The 16,720-nt window shown below is 46.2% G+C and overlaps 1 protein-coding gene across 1 annotated transcript in view; it reads right to left on the bottom strand.

Annotated features, from left to right (window-relative positions):
- Window positions 1-15,606, bottom strand: part of TFRC (transferrin receptor) — an 87,650-nt gene extending 72,044 nt beyond the window's left edge. Inside the window, exons 1-4 of the mRNA XM_082252577.1 lie at window positions 15,543-15,606; window positions 6,979-7,183; window positions 5,906-6,098; window positions 4,438-4,578 (exon numbers count right to left, since the gene is read on the bottom strand). Coding sequence (XP_082108703.1) covers window positions 4,438-4,578; window positions 5,906-6,098; window positions 6,979-7,183; window positions 15,543-15,581 — 578 coding nt within the window. The 5' untranslated portion in view covers window positions 15,582-15,606. The remainder of the gene's footprint in view (window positions 1-4,437; window positions 4,579-5,905; window positions 6,099-6,978; window positions 7,184-15,542) is intronic.
- Between the last annotated feature and the right edge of the window lie 1,114 nt (window positions 15,607-16,720).

Here is a 16,720-nt window from a genome sequence, read left to right as displayed (position 1 = left end):
AAAATAAAAAATATTCTGAGGGGAAAAAAAAAAAAAAAAAAAACAAACACTCACAGGGACAATCTTAAACAGCTGCCTGCAAAACTTTGCGGCCAAAAGAAGCATCACATCCACTTTTATAAAACTTTGTGACTGTGTACATACAGACGACCAAGTGGCCGCTTTGCACATTTGCACCACTGATGCCTTAGGATGGAAGGCCCAGGAGGCACCAAGCGCCTGAGTAGAATGCGCCCTGACAGGGAAAGGAGCAACCTAACCCTTTATAGAACAAGCCTGAACCACAGTCTGACCATTTCCAGATGATCAGGCACAGTAGAAGCAGCCAGCCCCTTGCGAAGTCCATCCCTGAGTGAGTCCAACTTGGAAAAACTCCGTAGCTGCCAGGTACATCCCGATTGCACGAACCACATCCAGGAATGCAAAGCAACTTCCTTAGGACACAGGGGAGGCAACACCATGTCTTCATCCAGATAAAAAAAAAGAAGAAAAAGAAACTACCTTTGGCAGGAACGATTAGATGGTCGAAGAACCACCTTATCCCTGTGAACTAGATAAGGTGCACGGCAAGACAGCGCCATCAGCTCAGACACCCTGCACGCCAAAGTAATACCCACCAAAAAGGCCACCTTCTGGGACAATGTAAGCAGTGGAATCTCCCGAATATTTTCAAAGGGAGGTTTCTGAAGAACTGGCATCAAATTGGAAGTCCCATGGTGGCAATGGAAACCTCACCGAGGGAGCCAAGTGTCTCACTCCCTGAAGAAAAGTATGCACCAAGGAGTGCAAGGCCAATGGACGTTGGGGGGGGGGGGGGGGGGAATAAAATAAAAAATGACCAAGGCCGAGACCTGGCCCTTGATTGGTACTCAAGGCCAAACAATGCGTGACCCCTCGCTGGAGGAAAGGAAAGATCAGAGTCACCGAAAAGGAGCGAGGGTGAACCCCAAGAGACTAACCACGCAATGTACGACTTCCAAATAAGATGGCAAATAAGATGGTAAATCTTCCTGGAGGTACATTTTCTAGCTTTTAAAAGCCTAGAAATCACCAAATCCGACCACCATCTTTCTGCACCTGGCTTTCAACAGCCAGGCTGTCAAAGCCAGCAAAAGTAAAGCAGGATGGAAGATCGGTCCTTGGGAAAGCATATCTTCCCTGAGAGGGACTCTCCAAGGAAAAAGCCGTACCAGATCGGCGTTCCAAGACCAGTGAGGCCAGTCTGGAGCCACTAGAATGACTAGAATCCCTTCTGCCTTGATCCTGCGCAGGAGTCGCCGTGGCTGAAGCTTGAGGAGAAAAGGCGTATATATCAGACGAGGACTACTCTAGGGAGCCACTAGGGCATCTGTGGCGTCAGCTAGAGGGTCCCACACTGCCAGGCATCAACCGACCCACAACAGGGTGCCAGCAAGCCACCCACAGGCCAGGGTGCTAGCAGAAAGCCATTTTTAACCTTGTCTCTTTCAAATTGCAATGGAGATGGATGAAGACAGAAAAAGTAATAGTGGTCTGGGACTCTCGTCTCAATCTCCAGGAAAAGCAGCAGTGTGCAAAACATGCACAAACATAAGCACGGGAACAGTAACTGCAAAAAAGAAAAATATGTCAAATCTTTGCGCTCAAGAGTTCATCATATTGAATTACATCATGCAGCACAGAAAAAAAAAAAAAATGAATATCAATGCAATTTTGAAATACCTCCTCCACTATCCCAGGCAACAGATCCGGTTAAAAAAGTAGACATCAGGCCCAGAACCCGCATGAAAGTCAAGAATGGTCATCTGCTGGACAGCAGTAGATTAATTGCAGCCTGCAATTTATGGAGTTTTGTCATTGACATCCTTGATGTTGATAGGATGTGAAGAAATACCCCTGACGCGAAAGGACTCCATTCTGAACTTCTGCACCCCACACAAAGCAGTTCAGCACATTGAGGTCCAGGATTGGCCACACCTTGCCTTCCTTCCTGGGAACTGTAAGCAGGTTTGAGTAAAAACCCCGAAAACATTCCAAAGTCAGAGCCCAGACAATCACCCTTTAAGCAACAGGTCCTTTACCGCCACAAACAGACCCTGTACACAGTCCGGGTTGGGGCAGAAGTTGGAAAGAAAGAACCTTGCCAGGGGACAAGAGCGAAACTGTCTTTTAGCCGGACCGAATGACTTTGTGGACCCACTTGTCCTACTAGGGAAGTCCATGGATCCGGAAAGGTCTCCGATACGGGTGAGGGGGCACCTTCATGGTGAAGGAGCCTTGTTGGGTCTGAAGAAGCCCGCTCTTAGCTTGCTAGACCAGGTTCTTTTGGAGGCCCTGAAAGTCTTTGAGCACTTGTCAGTCGACCGATGGACCAAAAAAAAAAAAAAAAAAAAAAAAAAAAAAAAAAAAAAAAACACTTCAGCTGAGAAGGTGGGCCCACGTCTACAAGGTTCCTTGCCCTTAGCCTGCGCGAAAGAAAGGTACTCTTCCCCGCTGTGAGACCTTTAATGTCATCCAGCTCCAAACAGGCGATCTACTTGAAAAGGGAAGATCAGTCAACACCTTTTTAGAAGTCTGGTGTGCAGACCAGCATTTGAGCCAAAAAAGACACACTGAATGACCACTACTGAAACAGAGCTGAGCCACTAGGGGGAGCTACATCCAAATAGGCATCGCAGATAAAATGCAGCTCCTGGACCAGCTGGTCCGCCAGCTCAGCAAAGGCAGCAGGGAGCTGTTCTCCCTCCAGGTCACGGCATAAAAGGTCAGCCCACTGTCAGCGTTTGCGACACCAGGGCAATGGTGAATACCAGCCTCAGTGCCGAACCAGCCGGAGTGTACATTTTGCAGGCCACAGCCTCTGCCCTCCGGTAAGCGGGATCCTTAAAGGCCGGGGACTCTTCAACCAGAATTATGGTTGGCTTTAAGCGGGAAACCGGATGGTCCACCACCGGAACAGTTCACTTCGGAAGGGACTCTTCATACTTAGGTACCCAAGGGGATGCTTTGGTCTTCCCCACTCTTTAGCGACAATGCTGTCAAAAGGCGGGGAAAGAAAATACAAGCCATCCAGAGCGGCAAAGGTGATTGCCAAAGGGAACTTGCACCTCCGTCGCAGTTGCATCCTCCAACTTTAAGGTCTCAACAGATACACTCCGTGCTTCCACCAGCACCTTTTTGTGCATGGATAAAGATGTGGCGGAATCATGCAAACCATCAATGGATTCCAGGTGCATGGTTGCATACCCAATGGGGTGGGGGTGCTGTTAGCCAGGAGGAACGCTGCGACTTGGGCCGAGACCCGGTCGCATTCCACCTTACAAGGCATTTAACACGCAGGCCAGCCCCCTTCCAGGTGGGATATGTTGTGGCGGCTCGCTGGCCAGACTGGGGTGACCACTGGATCTAGTTTATTCAGCCTGGCGTCCAGTCTGGCAGTTAATGGTAGATCTCATGGGTAAAAAAAAAAAAAAAAAAAAAAAAAAATTCCATCCAAAAAGACGACGACATTTGCCAGGACCAGAGACTACAGCAAGGAGCTAGGTGAGCGGGGCACTTGTAAGCGAGTATAAGCAAATACTAGTTAATAACTTTATTATTGAAGATCACAGTGCCAAGTGTCCTGTATTGGCTGGGGCATGCTTAAAAAATAAGTTCACCTTTAGTAAAATGTTACAATAGTATGCAGTGCAACTAATGTAGCAGCCTCACATCCACCCCCTAAAGTGTCAGTCACAATTTAAAAACCGCATGGATGAGCAGGACTTCGCCCCCAAAAGCTGTATTATTTATTCACAGCAATTTCAGAATGAACTACAAGTCCTGACTGCATCTTGTAGCTCTCAATGAACTATCAGGGTGCCAATCCATGCCCTCGTAGGTCACCAAGTAACTGTCTGCCCATATGAAGGTATGGGCAAACAGCTGTCTGAAGTGTCTGCAGGAGCCCGACATTGCACCCACAATCAGATTGCAAGTACCATGCTTTGTAGGCTCCATGGAAAAAGTAAATGTACAATTTACATGCAAAACCATGTGAATTGGACATTTTTTTTTTAATTAAAAGTTAAACTTAGTAGACCCAACAGTACCCATCGCTGTACATTCTATGCATCTGGGGGCTACATGCATTTCATACAGCACTGACAGGCTTAGGTGTTCATTAAGGAAAAAAATTTGAACCAGCATGGTCCAAAAGAGCCAATTAAAACATGAAGTTAGGTTTACCTTATTAGGCATGGGTCAAAGGCAGGGCTTCCATAAGGCATTTCAAATCACAACAAAAACTCAAAACTATGGACAGATCAAAAGAATTTGAAAAACCACACACCGAAATTATATTCGGAAAATTACATTTTATTCTAAAGACACTGGAGCACTTTATCTATGTGACAGTCTGGCCACATGCAGGTATATGACCATTAATGCTCTTACCATGCAAGTCACAACACAACCTACCCTCCTTTGTCTTGTAAGGTGACATAATGCTCATCACTCCACACTTTGTCCAAACCAATTTTTGTAAATTCGCGGTCCATCACTGCAGCCAAAGATTCTTCATTGACAGAGCCAGCATCACGAGTTGAACCATACAGACTGCTGTAAAATTATGACACATTGCTTCAGCTGTAGGCAAACCGTAAGTTAACCTGATCGTAAACAGGTATTCGAATTTCTGAACCCTGTCTTCATGTAATTGGGGATGTTTCAACAAAAGTACTGACTCTTAATTTCCCAAATCAGTGCTGCTCCTATAAAGTCAGTAAAAATACTAAAAAAAAAAAAAAAAAGCAATACCCGTGTTATTCTTCATAAAATCCCCTAAAATCCCCCCCCCCCCCCCCCCCACACACTGTGCCTCTAAAAAGCACACTGGATCCTAAGATCAGGTTGTGCACATTGTCTTGAATTCTCCCAAGTAGAGATCAATTTGAGATCAAGCACTTGAGTCAAGCCCTGCCACGTACCGTTAAAATGTCAGAGCCTCTTTCGGTTTTAACCAGAACTACAGGGTACCTATACTGAAACACTATTGTTACCTTATAAATAGGTTATGAGAAGTTCACTTTTAACTGCGTGCCACCCACAGTATTTCTACTGTGAGCAGTGGCTTTTTATTTGATATCTTTTATAACAAATTAGAATTGGTTTATAAAAATTGATTTTTACTGAAAAATCTCTCGGATGTACACTGATGGACACAGCTCCAGAATCTTGACCATTGGTTATGCTGCTCCCTACAGCAGTAGGACACTAGACAGGAAAAAGCTTTACCACACCAATGGGGGGAGGGGGGGGGGGGAGGGTGGTTAGTCCCAGGGGGGTATACTCCCACTTCCTGCTATAGCAATTCCATTTAGTTGCAAGCAGTGTCAGAAGAAAAACAACCCAACTCAATAGAGGGGGTGGGTGCTGTGTGGGGTGTACAGTGTTGCATGACCATGCAACCACCAGTTAAGTAGTGCAGTGCTGAATAGCAAACAAAACAAAATGCTCTGGCCATAAAGGGGGTAAAACTATCTGCAGCTCAAGTAGTTAAAAAAATTAGTTCACTTTCAGGAAGTGGTACACCTGTATTTAGGGTGTACCATATTCCAGCTCCCCTTTCCCCATGTTTACAGTAGGAAGGGGGGGGGGGATCCTCTTTCCCACTGTCACATTTAAAATCGACAGCTCCACCCACACAGCTGCATAAATTCATTCACAGGATTTGAGAGAGAGAATGGTTTCCCCCCTACAGCAGCCTGCAAAGCATTGCAGTCAGTGATAACTGGTGTAATGCTTTGCAGGCTGCTGTAGGAAAAAAAAAAAAAATGCAGCAACTGCAAAAATATGCATTTTCCTAAAAAAGGTTCACTTGCATTTAAGAGACACTAGGCAAGTTATAAAACAGACTAGTTTAAAGCCAACTTTGATCGTTACATACCCAAGGCTTGTTTCAAAGTTAACGAGTTCAATTCTTTTATCCAGCATCGGCTTCAGATCAGACCAGTACAAGACAGTAGGGGTGTCGTGTGAATAATTTTCCTCTACCGCCTCTTCCGCATTGGTACCATCTACTGTAGTCTGCTGTGCAGCTGAAACACGTCCTCTATGGCTCAAGTATCCAATCAGAAAACCTGCAGGACAATAGTAAAAAAGTTAAACATTCTGCAGCTTTGTAAAGTACAAGAAAATGGATAAAATCAGAGGCAAACCCAAGTCACCAGAGGGGAGTAAGAAGAGCAGCGCCATCCAAGTGCAGCAGATAAAAGATCTATTGGAGAACACAAGACAGCAACTTACCGTATAAAAAGACATCAGCGCTTGCTGATTTTATAATGCAAGTTGCAGTTTTATATTCTCCAATAACTCGTCTACTGCATTTAGATGGTGCTGCCCTTTCTCCCCTGATGTCTCCGCAGATTTCCTATAGCTCTTTTCAGAACCAGCAGCCATCTGGCATCAGGACTCGCATCCAAGAACTTTAGTTCCAGCCTTGTGGACTGCACTTCTCAGACTATATACTGGACTGTTTTCTGTCCCATGCTAGTTCTATCACACCTCCAGTGTGCCAATATAGTCTGGTTTTTAAACCAAAGTCACCAGAATCCCATAAGGCTTAACAGTTCAAATGCACAACAAAAAAAAAAAAAAAAAAAAAAAAAAAAAAAAGTCTGGTTCTCCTATATGCGGCTCTTAAGATACTACTCACAAAAGTTCAGGCAGTTTACTGCTACCTGATAACTTACTATCTATATCCAACTTAGATGGTGGGCTCTGTCAGCCACTCAAATTTCCTCACCTTCCACCCCTTGTAGAAGCTATGCTGACAATAAGATAAGTATGGACCACTGGTACCAGTAAAAAGCTGGTCAAGCATGGATTGGGGGGGGGGGGGGTGCAACCAATGCTAAAGTGCAGGTATACAGTTACCAAGTTGGAACCCACTAATCAATATGAGGGATAGGAGAATCCAGATAGAGTTTAGGTATACTTTAAAAAAGCTTTAGTATTTACCAACGAAGAACAACAGAACCGCTGCCAGAATTTTAAGACACAAGCTTCTGCTTCCATTGTTTGCCTCTCTGGGTTTTATTACAGGTTCTCCCATGGTATCTCCACACTCTTCATCATCTGCTAGTTTCATTTCCACTTGGCTAGCATCTCCATCTGTCTGCGGCGTCAAACTGAAGCGAGTATATGCGAGAGGGACCCTGCCAAACTAGTAAACATTACAGTTTAAAGAATGAAAAAGCTTGAGAACATTACAGTTGTACAAAACCAGAAGCAAAACCAAAGAATCAGAATATCTCCTTTAACATTTAAAGAGTGTTGTGTGCTAAACAGATCTCAAAAGTGAAGTGAAAATGCATTGTACTTTCAAATGTTTTGTAGTTTTAACTAGGTATTTGTACAGTTACGCTGAACAATTTTTTTTTTTTTTATATAAAACTTTGTTTTGGCCCCCCATTTTTCATGAGCTGAACTCAAAAGATTTACTTTCCATGGACACTAAACATTTGTCTTACCACAAAATCCTTTTCTCCGATGTTCATTGACAGACAGCTTCATAGACTGCTGGGTTATGCTGCTCTTCCTAGAAGTAGGACAGTAGGCGGAAAAGGGGTTAACAAGACTGACCACACCCATGGGCAGTCCCAGGGGCGGTGAGCCCTTGTAGAAAGCACCTTGACAGGGAAAGGCGGGATCTTACCCTTAATGGAAAAGGCCTTCACCATCATCTGCCTATTTCCACGTGGATCAGTTGCAGCCTGCCCCTTACGGGGTCCATCCGCAAGTACTAAGGAATCAAATTTACGAGTGTTTCAGTAGCCGCCAGGTACACCCTGATGGCATGAACAACATCCAAGGAGTGGAAGGCAATCTCTTTTGGATGTTTTGGCTTAGGACACAGCAAAGGCAACACACACAATGCCCTCATTAAAATGGAAGCCCAAGAAAACCTTCAGGAAGAAGTGACTGACCAGGGCGAAGAACCACCTTGTCCTTGTGAACCACAAAATAAGGTTACCCACAGGACAATGTAGCCAATTCAGAAACCCTCCGTGCTGAAGCAATGGCCACCAAGAAAGCTACCCTCTTGCGAGGCAAAGGAATCTCGTGAATATTCTCAAAAAGCTTTTTGAAGAACAGATAAAACCAAATTAGGACCCCACGGGGGCACCAGAGGCCTCACAGGAGGGACCATATGGCAAACTCCTTCCAAAAAAGTGTGAACCAAGGAATTCGAGGCTAACTGGCGTTAAAAAACTGCTACCGCAGAATCTGCCCAGAGCTAGGCGCTTTTCTACACCCCCCTTGTAGAAATTCCAGCAGACGTGATCTCGGAAAGGCACGGGGGTGTGTGGGGAGGGTCGCCCGAGCCTCATCACCCCAAGTAATATACACCTTCCAAACCCGATGGTAGATATTGCAGGAAGTACATTTTCTTGCGGTTAACGGAGTAGGAATCACCTTATCAGACAGTCTATCCTTAAAGAGGTTGTAAACTTGTTTAAAAATTTTTTTTTTTTTTTTACAACCTGCAAGAGAAAGACATAATGAGCTAGTATGCATCGCATACTAGCTCATTATGAAATACTTACCTTAGAACGAGCCCCCGCCGTGCCGCTCTCTTACCTGTATGACGGGCGACATGACATGTCGCTCGTCTTCCGGGATCGCGGCATCCGGTCATCTGATTGGCCGGAGCCGGGGTGACGTCACACGCGCGCGGGAGCCGACGGTCACGGCACGGGGCTCTGAAGGAACGGCACGATCAGCCGTTCCTTCAGAGCGCATGCGCCAGTGACGTCACTGGCTGCATTAAAGGTAAATATCTCCTAAACGGTACATGTTTAGGAGATATTTACAGTACCTATAGGTAAGCCTCATCATAGGCTTACCTATAGGTACAACTTCCTGAGGAGGGTTTACTTCCTCTTTAAGTACCTGGCTTTCAAAAGCAAGGCCATTAAAGCCAGCGACTAAAGCAGGAAAGAGCGGACCTTGAGACAACAGATCTTCCCCTGAGAGGGAGCCCCCAAGGAGCATCGGCGAGCAGTCTTACCAACCCCACCTACAAAGATCGGTGAGGCCAGTCCAGAGCCACCAGGATCACCAGAATCCCCTCTGCCTCAAACTTGCGTAGGAGCTGTAACAGAGGGAAGGTATAAATTAGACGATACTGACCCTAGTGTGTCTGCCAAGGGGTTTCGAGATGCTACAAACCTCTGAACCTTCCTATTGAGACAAGAAGCCAGTAGCTCCATATCGGGAGTCCCCCACCAGAGGCACAATTGTTGTAACGCCTCTGGATGGAAAGGGAGACCATTTGCCCGAACTCAAGAGTATGCTGGCTGAGGTAGTCCACCCCTGGGATGTGCACAGCAGAGAGGGCTGGAACATGCTCTACCCATCTCAGAATACCAGCCACTTCTTTGGCAGCTCCTTGTGCCCTCTTGATTAACATGCCACAGCGTGGCGTTGTCCGATTGAATCTTTACCGACACCCTTGCAAACGATCTGTCCACTGGGACAAAGTCTGATTGCCCGGATTTTCTGAATATTGATTGGCAGTGCCGATTGCTCGCAAGTTCAAAACCCCTGGGCCAAATGTCTGATCAGGATACCTCCCCACCCAGGTAAACTGGTGTCCGTGGAGATCACCGTCCAGTATAAAAAAAGTAAAGATTTTCCCTAGCAAAGCGCAGAGCCACCACATCAAGGCAACCCTCGTGCCCCGGGTCAACATGATCAAATTGTCCAGGTATCCAGGATTCCTGTCCCCTTTTGCCAGGATCTCCCTCTGCAGAGGTCTTGTGTGAAACTGAGCAAACAGAACCGCCTCGAAAGTGGAAACCAACCTCAGTACTTGAGTGAAAGTCCTGAGAGGTGACCAGCGGTTGGACAACAGAAGCTGAATCGCATGCTGCAGCTTTTTCAGTTTCTCCTCCGGGAGAAACACCCAAGCAGAGACCGAATACAGAGTCAGACCCAGATAATCAACCCGTTGGGACGAGTTGGATCGGATGTCTGAAAATCCATCTTGTAGCCGGAGCGGATCAATTCGTGAACCCAATTTGTCTTGAATGAGGGAGGTCCAAAGATCCAGAAAGAAGCAAAGGCGGCAATCAGAGCCACCTGCCCCGTGCAACAGAGTCCCCGCTGCCGAGTGGGGGCGGGAGTGCCCCACCGGCAGTGCGTGACTGGTGTATAAGTACATCGGTTCCCGCAGGAGGGGCAGGGGGGTTAGTCCACTGACTGGTGACAATCTCATCAAAATAGGCAGGAAAGAGAAACTGAAGCGCCTTTAACAGTTTGCAGGTACTAAACTGTACCGGCGCAGCACCAGCAGCGTCCTCCATTTTTGAGTTTCTCGCACTGATATCAGTGCCTCCACAAGCGCCTTTTCTTGTGCAGAGGAAGAGGGCTCCTCCTCCCTATCAGAGCCCTCCAGTTGTGTGGATGCAAAACTGTGGGGTTGCTGGTGTCTGCGACAGCCACTTCCATTCTCAGAATCTGAGGGCACAGACGGGGCAGACGAGGGCAGGGGGTGCTTCTTTCCCTGTCTTTTCGGAAGGGCTAAAACCACTTTTGCTACCAGCGACTGTAGGACCACCGTCAATCTACATCTACCCTGGCGGCCATGGATTGGGAGGGTCCCGCAGCCTGAGTGGGTCCGTTGGTGACATGCTCTTGAGGGTTCTATTGAAACACCTGGGGAGAAAAAAAAAAAAAAAAAATTTTTTTGCAAAAAACGTGTCACCATTTTCAATATGGCACTACAGATCCCAGCTAACGCTACAGCAGGAAGACCCCCACTACAACATACACCCCCGGTGACTCACCACACAGTGAGAGCAAGCAGCGTCAGTCAGCCCGCTCCATGCAGTTCTGAGCAATTAGAACAGCCGTGTCACCACTAGAGGCCCCCGTCGCTGCATACGACTACATGAAAAAAGCCACCCCTCGACTTCTATGGAAGTCTCTAGAACATGTCTGCCAAGTGCAATAGAACGAGGCTACAATAAAAAGGTCAGCGCCATGGGGCGGGAGCATGGCACACTAGACCAAGGCCCATTACAACAGTCAGCGGGGGGGGTGGGCTTACTAGGGACGGACCCCCCACCTGGACAAAACAGTGCGCTATGTGCTGTGAGAATCGCCACACTCTGCTGCCAGCCCCTACCAGTCAAAGCTCCCCATGCACCCTCCTCACCACCAGCACTGGAGACCATGTGGGCACCACACCTACCCTTCTTGGTATTGGAGGGGGGGGGGGGGGGGGGGGGGGAGAGCTGCAGGCCAGGGGTACGCTGCGACTCAGGCCACAACCCGGTCGGTCGTGTGCGTCCTTGCGAGGTGTTCGCCGCCCAGCCCCCATCCAGTGGGGCTAGGTCTCGGCCGACTTAGCAGAGCTACAGTCTGCACGTGCTTGCTGGCCAGACTGGGAGGGACCGTAAGGATCTAGAATATATAGTGAGTCGGCAGTTGATTGCAGTTCTCACAGGAACAGCTTGATCGTAGAAAAAAAAAAAAAACACTTGCGTCCTAGAGCAGCAAGTGGGAGAATACCTCCTGGGACTGCCCATGGGCATGGTCGAAGTCTTGTTAACCCTTTGCCGCCTAGTGTCCTACTCCTAGGAAACAGCAGCATAACCCAACGGTCAAGGAAGCTATGAAGCTGTCAATGAACAAAAGGCCCATTTCTCAACTATGGTTCACAAATCTGTTTAAATCTGTGTTAGTGATCACTTCTTTACCGAGATAATCCATCCACCTCACAGGTGTGGCATATCAAAATGCTGGTTAGACCGCATGATTATTGCACGTGTGCCTAAGGGCTCTTTCACACGGGCGTTCCGTATGTCCGTTTTTCATCCCATCCGTTTGCGGATGAAAAAACGGACATAATGTATCTCTATGTAAATACGGATGTCATCGGATGATCATCCTCTGACATCCGTTTTTTGTCAGTTCAGTTTTTTTGAACGGAGGAGAACCCTATTTTTTCTTCCTTTCAAAAAAACGGAACTGAAGCAAAAACGGATGTCAGTGGTGTCATCCGCAGACATCCGTATTTACATAGACATGCATTATGTCATTTTTTCATCCGCAAACGGATGGGATGAAAAAACGGACATACGGACCGGATGACACAAGTGTCATCCGTGTCCGTTACAAAAAAAAAAAAAAAAAAAAAAAAAAGACCTGATCGGGCAAAAAAAAAAAAAGGAACGCCCGTGTGAAAGAGCCCTTAGGCTGGCCACAATAAAAGGCCACTCTAAATTTTGCAGTTTTATCACACAGCACAATGCCACAGATGTCGCAAGTTTTAAGGGAGTGTGCAATTAACATGTTGACTGCAGGAATGTCCTCCAGAGCTGTTGCCAGTGAATTGAATAGGGGGGTCCGAAAACCAGTCAGTATCTGGTGTGACCAACATTTGCCTCACGCAGTGCAGCACATCTACTTCGCATAGAGTTGATTTAGGTTGTGGATTGTGGCCTATGGAATGTTGGTACACGCCTCTTCAATGGCTGTACAAAGTTGCTGGATATTGGCAGGACCTGGAATACACCTATCCAGAGCATCCAAAACATGCTCAATTGGGGACATGTCCAGCGAGTATGCTGGCCATGCAATTACTGGGATGTTTTCAGCTTCCAGGAATTGTGTATAGATTTACAACAAGAGGTTTTGCATTATGATGCAACATGAGGTGATGTTGTGCCATTACTTCACAACATTGGGCCTCAGGATCTCATCACGATATCTCGGATCATTCAAAATGCCATCAATAAAATGCACCCATGTTTGTTGTCCATAACATACGCCTGCCCGTACCATAACCCCCACCTCTGCGGGCCACTTACCTAAAAAACGTTGACCTCAGCAAACCGCTCACCCACACAACACCATACATGCCATCGAATGTGGCCATTTAGCCACTCAAGTCGGTTACGACGACAGAACTGCAGTCAGGTCGAGACCCTGATGAGGACGAGCATGCAGATGAGCTTCCCTGAGACAGTTCCTGACAGTTTGTGCAGAAATGTGGTTATACAAAATGGATTGTTGCAGCAGCTGTCCAGGTTGCTGGTCTCAGACGATCTTGGAGGGGAAGATGATGGATGTGGAGGTCCTGGGCTGGTGTGGTTACACATGGTCTGCCGTTGTGAGGCCGGCTGGATGTACTGCCAAACTTTCTGAAATGTCTTTGGAGATGGCTTATGGTAGAGAAACATTCAATTCATGGACATTCCTGCAGTCAGCATGCCAATTGCACGCTCCCCCAAAACATGCAACATCTGGTGCATTGTGCTGTGTGTGATAAACTGCACATTTTAGAATGCCCTTTTATTGTGGCCAGCCTAAGGCACACCTGTGCAATAATCATGCTGTCTAATCAGCATCTTGATATGCCACACCTGCAAGGTGGATGGATTATCTCGGATAAAGGAGAAGTGCTTAACAGATTGACAGATTAGTGAATGTTTGAGAAAAATAGGCCTTGTGTGTAAAAAAAAAAAAAAAAAAAGGGGCAAAAACAAAATGGTTTATATTCAGTGTAATTTGCTTGCCTTGTGGCTGCAGTTTATAGTGTCAGGGCTGATCCGTTACTCTACACCCATGTATTACCTAGCTTGTCCCCATTTGCCAACAAAAACAGGCAACGCACAGTCCAATCAATAACAAATTTCCTGCGTTGCATCAAAAATGTGAGCACTAATGAGATGAAAAAATAATTTCTTCCCTTCAGGAAGGAAATTGCATATTGTCCCTGAGATGTAACAACAATGTTAAGGGGGGAAAAAAAAAAAAAATAAAAATGTATATCTCCCAAAGCAAGAGGGATTGGTCTATATAGACACCAAAAAAAACCAACACCACCATGCAGCACTTCCTCAAACAGAACAATGGTAGGCAATGGTTTCAGCGATGCGGCCCTGCTCAGACTGGGCAGTCCCTCCAAACACTGCAAAAATACACAAGTGGGCGTAAACGCCTAGCACATTACCAAAAACACCATTTATTGAAAGCACATAACAGTGTTCACAAAAGTAGGAATGAATACAAGCTCGTCATACAACGCTCCAACAGGGGAGGCAGGAGACTATGGGTACACTGAAAAAGCTTAGACGTTTTGGGGGGGGGGGGGGTGCAGATCCCCTTCAGAGCTAAATCCCTCCAAACCATGAGCCACTATTTAAGAGTTGACACACCGAGCAGCTTTTTTGTGGATGGTGTTAAGGGGCACTGATGAGTTAAGATGGTCCCTGCCTGCCCAGCTGCTTGCTGGGTGGGGTGTGTCCTCAGTGTGTGAACTCAAATAGTGGCTGTTTGGGGGGGGGGGGGGGTCACCCGAAACACAAGCTTTTCCGTGTGGCCATAGAGTCATCCGCCTCACCAGTTGGAGCATTGTACATGACAAGCTTGATTTTATTCCTACTTTTGGGAGTAAAACTGGTATGCGCTTTCAATAAAGGGTATTTTGGTAATGTGCTAGGCGTTTATGCCCTCTTGTACATTTTTACACTTTTAAAAGAAAACTGATCAGCATGGAACCAGGAACAGTAGTTTTTGCACTTAGCTAGGGTCAGACACACCGATTGTGAAAGAAAACTAGGGACACACAGGGCTTGGGTTTTTGGAAGGTGCCCAACCACACACTTACTGCCCAACTGCACACTTAACTTAGCCTAAGAAATGACAGCAATGCCCATTTGCATTTATTCTGCACATAAAGCTACAGATTGAGACAGAAAATAATTGTTTGGGCAGCCATGAACAATCTATTTTGGAACAAAAGCATAGTGCAGACATTGGTAAAGGTGACCTTTTTACAGGTTGAAGTGGGCATCACCCTCAGTGTTTGTACTACACAAGTCAGTTAATTCAAAATGTTACTATGACCTTATGAATTTTTCAAAAAAATGGCAGTTAAGTTAGAATAGCAAAAAGGGCATCACGCCCTTTAGAATAAGACCAGAGGGCGTTATCACAAATAGGTCCTGAACCAGCCATTCCAAAGTAGGAAGGGTGCATGATTAGCACTCAGAGCCAAGTAATATATGCTAAGGAATGAAGAGAAAGTATGGGTAAAGTAGGAATTGGGACAAAGGACGCAGGTGGTCAGTTGCACATATTTGGGATGGCCACAGCCTTAGATGAGTGAAGCTAGATTGTAAAGTCGCATTTTTTTGCTCTATAACATGTTAGACTTACCTACTCTGCAGTGGTTTTGAGAAGGGAAGCATGGATCATTCTACTTAGGTCCCTCTTAAGCTCCTGGCCCCTCCCACCTGTTCAGTGCCCCCAACGGAAGCTCCGTGTACGCAAACACGGAGTCGAGGTTTGGCCTCACCCACTCTTCTCATTGGCTTACTTTGACAGCAGCGGAATATACCCACGTCCTCCAAATGGTCACACTTACGGCAAAATTGAGGCGACCTTGCTCAATAGTCTGAATCCTGGCCTGTGTGATTAGATTTTCTAATATACATAGGGTGGAGGTTTTCCTGACAAAATGGTTTCATTTATATTCTGTTACACAGAAAGCAAGTAAGGCAACTTACAAAGTTTGTAACCGCAGACCTTGCTGTTTCCATCTTCATAAAGCCCCTACAGGGAAGAGAAAAAAAAAAAAAAAAAGTCAGAAATCTTGGCGTCACCACATCTCCCTTTTTAGAGAAAAAACACTTGTAAAAGTGTAAAAGTAGAATATCCAATATTTATCAAACCTATAAATCAGCCAGCCCTAAAATTTCTACTCAACTGCTGGCATTTAGAGAGTTGTAATTAGTGGAGGGCGAGTGGGGGGGGGGGGGGGGGGGAGCAGGGGCGGATTGGCTGATCGCTTCTGGCAAAAGCAGTGTGGCCACCACAGCTGCCTGGAGGAGGGGCTTCTTGCACCCTAGGGCACTCTGTCCTGTAAAAAAAAAAAAAAAAAAAGGCTGCACCGCTTCTGCCAAAAGTGATCAGCCGGATCACACAGTGGGGATCTTCTGCTTGTATACGAATATCTGAATTTATAATTTTCTTTAAAATTTGTAAAGTCTTGCGAACACATGAGACAGACTAACTCAAAATGGCGGTATGGGAGCAGGGATACCGGCTGCACAGAGCCACAAGACAGAATGGACATCGGTAGGTGTGCTTGTACGCAACACATAAATGGTCTTTTTGCAGGGCGGGGGGTCCAATTTTGAGGAATAGATTTAGTACAGACATCTTTAAAGATAACATTAAAAGGTTTAGGTTAAAAACAGACTTCTGTTTCACTAACAGTTTTAAGAATATTTACAGTATAGATTTAACTATGTATAGTCTGAGCATATAGTCATAAAAGTTCCATAGGACTGCACACCAATACAGTGAATTACAAAACAAAAATGGCTTCAGCTGTTTTGCCACCCATCAGGAAAGCCAACATGGTTTCATATAAACCACTTCTGGAAATAAGGTGCTTGATGTCACATGTATGTTCCGCCTATATGTGACGTCACACAACTGATTGCCAGAAGCGGTTTGTGCCTGTCCAGGGCTGCAATTCTGTACACAAGACAGTTTGTGAATATTTCCTTGTCAAAATTTGTTTTGAGTTTTAACATGTTCGTGCCGGTTCACACTAGGGCGACCTGTGAGGCGACCTGGTCGCCTCACAGGTCACCTCTCATAGGGAAGCTGCGGACCCGTTCTAATAGGAGCGACACAAGTCGCTCCGACCTAGAAAAAAGGTCCGGAGCTTCTTTGG

Source organism: Pelophylax lessonae (genome assembly GCF_965119305.1).
Source record: "Pelophylax lessonae genome assembly, chromosome: 3".
NCBI lineage: Eukaryota > Metazoa > Chordata > Amphibia > Anura > Ranidae > Pelophylax > Pelophylax lessonae.
This window is presented reverse-complemented; position numbering and strand designations above follow the sequence as displayed.